The sequence below is a fragment of the Ailuropoda melanoleuca genome, chromosome 12 (assembly GCF_002007445.2).
Source record: "Ailuropoda melanoleuca isolate Jingjing chromosome 12, ASM200744v2, whole genome shotgun sequence".
Lineage (NCBI taxonomy): Eukaryota > Metazoa > Chordata > Mammalia > Carnivora > Ursidae > Ailuropoda > Ailuropoda melanoleuca.
In genome coordinates this window covers 31,070,610-31,075,623 of record NC_048229.1, presented here as the reverse complement: position 1 = coordinate 31,075,623, position 5,014 = coordinate 31,070,610, and the positions used below count along the sequence as shown (strand labels likewise).

At 57.2% G+C, this 5,014-nt stretch overlaps 1 protein-coding gene across 1 annotated transcript; it reads left to right on the top strand.

The window, feature by feature from the left end:
- Nucleotides 1-363: 363 nt before the first annotated feature.
- PPP1R15A (protein phosphatase 1 regulatory subunit 15A) lies at nucleotides 364-4,965 on the top strand. The gene is made up of 4 exons (XM_002917917.4): nucleotides 364-512; nucleotides 1,483-1,794; nucleotides 2,496-4,106; nucleotides 4,519-4,965. Exons 2-4 carry the CDS (start codon nucleotides 1,738-1,740, stop codon nucleotides 4,873-4,875), a joined length of 2,025 nt encoding a protein of 674 aa, XP_002917963.3. The 5' UTR covers nucleotides 364-512; nucleotides 1,483-1,737; the 3' UTR covers nucleotides 4,876-4,965.
- The last annotated feature ends 49 nt before the right edge of the window (nucleotides 4,966-5,014 follow it).

Below are 5,014 nucleotides of genomic sequence, written 5' to 3'. Positions count from 1 at the left end.
TCCCCTTCTGTCTTCCTCCCCTCTCGGTTTCTCTTTCCTCCCTCCTGGTCCGCCAGCCGCCCACGCTGCGGTCTCCCCTTCCAATCCCGGCTGACCCCGCCCCTCCTGGCCTCCCCCCCACCCTACTTCCAAGTCTGACCCCTGGCTCAGCTGCCCCCACCGCTGAGGGGAGGGGCTGGGGCCCCCCTGACTCCTGGGTCCCTGCGGGGCTGGGATTCCTAAGTGTCTCGAGAGGAGGAGCTGGGCCCAGACTCCGAGGACCCGGGTCACTGGCACCCTGAAGGGAGGTAGCTGGGATCCTGGAACTAGAGGGGGCTCAGATTTCTGGGTACCCGAAAAGGTGTGAGCCTGGAGTCAGGACTCCTGAGTCGTTAATGGAGCCGGGCTTCTGGAAATGTGTTTTTGAGAGGATGGGTCCAGGTTTTCCAGGGAGGAGCGACTGACGCTGGATTCCTGGATTATGGCTGCGGCAAGGTCAGGTAGCCATGGTCACACATCTACCTCAGATCCAGGTGAGAATTGTATTCTAGACTCAGGATGCCCCCCTGCGGTGGTAGACATGGTCCCTGGGCATATTTCGAGGAGCAAAATTATGGACCAGGTAGCGGGGATGGGCCGGGGAATTGGGACTGTGTGCCTGGGCCTGGAATTTGTGGCAAAAGACCCCACCCCCGCGAGGTTCAGTCAATTCTCCCGGGCCAGGATTTAAGTTAGTATATGAGCTTTTTTTTTTTTTTTTTAAGATTTTTATTTATTTATTTGACAGAGAGAGAAAGCACAAGCAGGGGAACAACAGAGGGAGAGGGAAAAGCAGGCTCTCCGCTGAGCAGGGAGCCGATCTGGGGCTCCATCCCAGGACCCCGGGATCATGACCTGAGCCAAGGCAGACGCTCAACCGACTGAGCCCCCCCAGCTCCCCCGTGTACGAGCTTTTGTATGAGTTTGAAGTGGGTGCAATCCAGGTGTGGGGCCTTGTACTTGAGACCAGGCAGGAGTCTGAGTTTTCGGTTTCTAATCCAGTCATCCAGTATTTATTGAGCACCTACTATGTGCCAGGCACCGAGAAAAAAAGCAGCGAGCAAAGCCAAGTGTCTGCCTTCAGGGTGCTTACATTCTTGCTCTCCTTTGCAAACAATCTAGACTCTGCTGTGACCACTTGGGGCAAGTGACTTAATTCCCAAGCCTTAGTTTCTCATCTGAAAATGGAATGTGAAAAAACAATGCTCTCCCCCAACAGGAAAGAAGCAGACCGGTTGTGACGGTGGGAGACTCTAGCCTGGGGCCTGCTGATTAAATCTGGGCGGGAAGCCGGTTTCACACCCCAAAAGTCGTTGGGAGAGCGCTTAGGCGGCTGAAGCCGTGCACGCCTTTGACAGACAAGCTCGCTTATTTCGGGGCGTGTCGCCTTCGGAAATGAGCGGCGTCGTCACAAAATCCCCGGAAACTCCGCGAGAATTCCAACCTTACTTTCCCCTCCCCCAGCCCTGGAGCCTTGGTTTCGAAACCTCGCCTCCCTTCGTGACGTCAGCACGTGTGGTCGCGTTGGACTATAAAGGCCTCGCGGGCTGCGCCAGTTTCCAGCCTCGCTGTGGATTACAGACGCCTAAGAGAAGAGCCCCGCATCCGTTCGCCGTGACAGTGCTTGCAGCAGCAGGTTTTATAACCTGAGTCCCCGAGCCCGGCACCGGAGGGCGAGATGAACGCGCTGGTCTCCCGAGCCGTCCAGATCTGCGATCGATGGTGGCAACCCGAGCCGGCGCTCCTGCCCCCGGGGTGACGCGCAGCCCCGAGTCGGTGAGTGAGGGATCCGAACGCCTGCGCCCCCAGCATTTAGGGGCTGGGGATCAGACTCCTGGTCAGTGAGGAGGGAGTTTGCGCTTCTGGGTACCGAGACAGGAGAGTTGGAGGCCGGGACCCCTGGGTCCTGAGGAACGAGGGCCTGGGAGCCCGGACTCCTGTGTCTGTAGAGAGGTGGGGACCAGGACGCACTCCAGGGCTCGGACTCAGGAAGGAGAAGAAATCGGGAGCCTGGAGGCCTGAGCCTGGCGAGAGGAGGGTTCTGGAAGCCAGACTCATGGATCCCCAGTGGAACGGATGGAAGGAACCCTGCAGGGGTCGCAACTTTTGAGTCTCAGGGGGAGGAGGGTGATGAGGGCCTGATTTGTCGATCCTCAGGAGGATTTGAGAACCGGGGACTAGGACCTTGTCCGTAAGGGAAGCAAGTAGAGGACCTGTATTCTCCGTTCTGGGGACTGGGACTTCTGGGTCTGAGAGAAGAGGCTGGGGGCTCAGACTCCCGGGTATTGAGAGGAGAGAGGTGGGAACCACCCTGCCTCTGCTGGAGATGGGAGTGGCGGGGATCAGCAAAGAATGTGGGGCGGGGACTCTCTTGTTGCTATTTTGCCTTACTATTTCCGTTGCTATGACTCACAGTCATCCTTTGGTGCTCTCCCCTACATGGCTTCTAAACTCTATTTCCTTTCGTTTATTCCCAGCTCAGACAGATGGCCCCAGGCCAAGTGCCCCATCAGTCTGCCCCCTGGAGGGATACCTCCCCCTTTTTCCTCCTGTCTCCACTGATGGGCCTCCTCAGCAGGGCCTGGAGCCACCTGAGGGGCCCAGGACCTTCAGAACCCTGGTTGTTGGAAGCGGTAATGGGAGCCGATCAGGGAGAAGCTGGCCTCGGGGGAGAAGCTAAGACATTTCCCGCCACCGGCCATGCCCTCTGGGGCAGGCACTTTCAAGGGGAGACTGGAGACAGTGGAGCAGCTGAGGAGGATGGAGAAGTGTTCTGGGAGGCCTGCCGTGATCTAAAAGCCAATAGTTCTCTTCTTGAAACCTGGGAACTTTCAGATGATGATGGTGAAGAAGAGTTTGGTGGGGAACAAGCAACCAGTGTCCCTAAAGAGCAGGGAAGTGAATTTATAGATGGCCAGCCTGCTCCCCTGTCCCCCAGCCTTCTGATAAGAACCCTGCAAGAACCTCCTGGAAAGGAGAAGTCTGAGGAAGGAGGAGCTGCTGAAGAGGAAGAAGCGGTCACGTTCTCTTTTCCTCCATCACACTGGGAGTGTTGTCCAGGAGAGGAGGAGTTCGAGAAGGAAGGAGAAGCTATAAACAGAGGAGCTGTCAGAACACTTACTGCCCCTTTATCTCCAGGGTCCAAGCCCAAAGCTTGGGTGTACTATGCTGGGGAGGAAGAAGATAAAGCCACAGAGGAAAAAAGAACAGAGAATAAAGAAGTCACAAAGAGCTCCATTTCCCGCTCATCTTCAGGCTTTCACCCCAGGGCCTGGGAGTGTTGTTCAGGAGAGGAATCTGAGGAGGAGGAAGATGAATTCAGTGATTCAGGAGCAGCTAAGGAGGAGGGAGAAGCTGAGGGTCCCTCCTCTGTCCCATCCACCAGTGCTTTCGTGAGGGCCTGGGTGTATCGACCAGGAGAGGACACGGAGGAAGATGATGAGGACAGTGACCCAGGAGCAGCTGAGGAGGAAGGAGAAGCTGAGGGTCCCTCTTCCGTCCCATCTACCAGTGCTCTCGTGAGGGCCTGGGTGTATCGACCAGGAGAGGACACGGAGGAAGAAGATGAGGACAGTGACCCAGGAGCAGCTGAGGAGGAAGGAGAAGCTGAGGGTCCCTCTTCCGTCCTATCCACCAGCGCTCTCGTGAGGGCCTGGGTGTATCGACCAGGAGAGGACACCGAGGAAGAAGATGAAGACAGTGATTCAGGAGAAGCTGAGGAGGAGGGAGAAGCTGAGGCCACAGATACCTTCTCAAGGGCCTGGATATATAGGCCAGGAGAGGACACAGAGCAGGAAGATGATTCAGAAGCAGCTCACCCTGAGCCAATTCCCTCCCTTCAGGCTCAGAGCACTCTCCACAGAGGCTGGACATATCGGCCTGGAGGGGGCACAGAGGGAGGAGAAGTTGCTGAGGAGTGGGGAGAAGCTGAGCCCCGCCCCTTCCGAGTGACCATCTATTTACCTGGAAAGAAGCCACCACCTCCCTGGGCTCGTCCTCGGCTGCCCCTCCGACTGCAGAGGAGACTCAAGCCCAGAGAAACCCCGACCTGGCATCCAGACCCTGAGACTCCCCTAAAGCCCCGAAAGGTGGGTACTGAGGGCTCAATTTCTTGAGTCTTAGGGAGGAGCTGGAACTCCTGGGCCTGGGCAGGGGGTGGGGTGGGGTGGGTAGACGGGCTGGATGCCCCAACTTCTGGGTCCTCCGTGTGTTGCAGGGGATTACATGTGAACTCCATTGGGAGGGCTGTGTTCACTGTAATGCAATCCTTTGCAAGAGGCTGGGGCCCCTGGGGGAGTGGGGAGCAGCTGTGGCTCAGGTCAGCACCGGGAACCAGCCTCCACCTGCAGTGAGTCACGTGGAGAATCCCGTGGGTCCGTGACTAGCAGGTGACTCAGAAAGCAAGCATTTTTGTAACTCATTTTTGTTTTGGCGTTTTCTCTCTTTCCCCCTCCCCCCTGTGGACACGTGTGTCTTGCGTCTGCACTGCTCTGTCTCCAGGTACGCTTCTCTGAGAAGGTCTCTGTCCACCTCCTGGTTGTCTGGGCAGGACCGGCCCAGGCGGCCCGCCGGGGACCCTGGGAGCAGCTCGCCCGGGATCGAAGTCGCTTTGCCCGGCGGATTGCCCAGGCACAGGAGCTGCTGGGCCCCTGTCTCACACCTGCCGCCCGGGCCAGGGCTTGGGCCCGCTGTGGGAACCCTCCCCCTCCTCTGGCCACCACACCTGCTCCTCCCCAGGTCTCACCATTGTCCTCCATTCAGGCTACACCCTTGATGTTGGGACATGTTGGAGCATTTCCCTCCACTCCTCCTGTGTCCCCCTCTCCTTGCCTGGACCTCAGTGGGAGGCATGGCTAAGATCATGGAGTTTCCTGTTTCTATTAACTATTTATTTTTTGTGTGTTGTTTTATATAAGAAATAAAACCTGCTGATTTGTAGCAAGCAGAGTCATTGTCCGTGAGTGTATCTGAACTGACAACAATTCACTACCCCTGG

Excerpts from the sequence above, each read along its gene's own strand:
- PPP1R15A (XM_002917917.4), top strand. The coding sequence starts at position 1,738 with ATGGTGGCAACCCGAGCCGGCGCTCCTGCCCCCGGGGTGACGCGCAGC. Across the intron at positions 1,795-2,495 it reads TGACGCGCAGCCCCGAGTCG|CTCAGACAGATGGCCCCAGG; the intron begins GTGAGTGAGGGA and ends GTTTATTCCCAG. Across the intron at positions 4,107-4,518 it reads CTCCCCTAAAGCCCCGAAAG|GTACGCTTCTCTGAGAAGGT; the intron begins GTGGGTACTGAG and ends CTCTGTCTCCAG.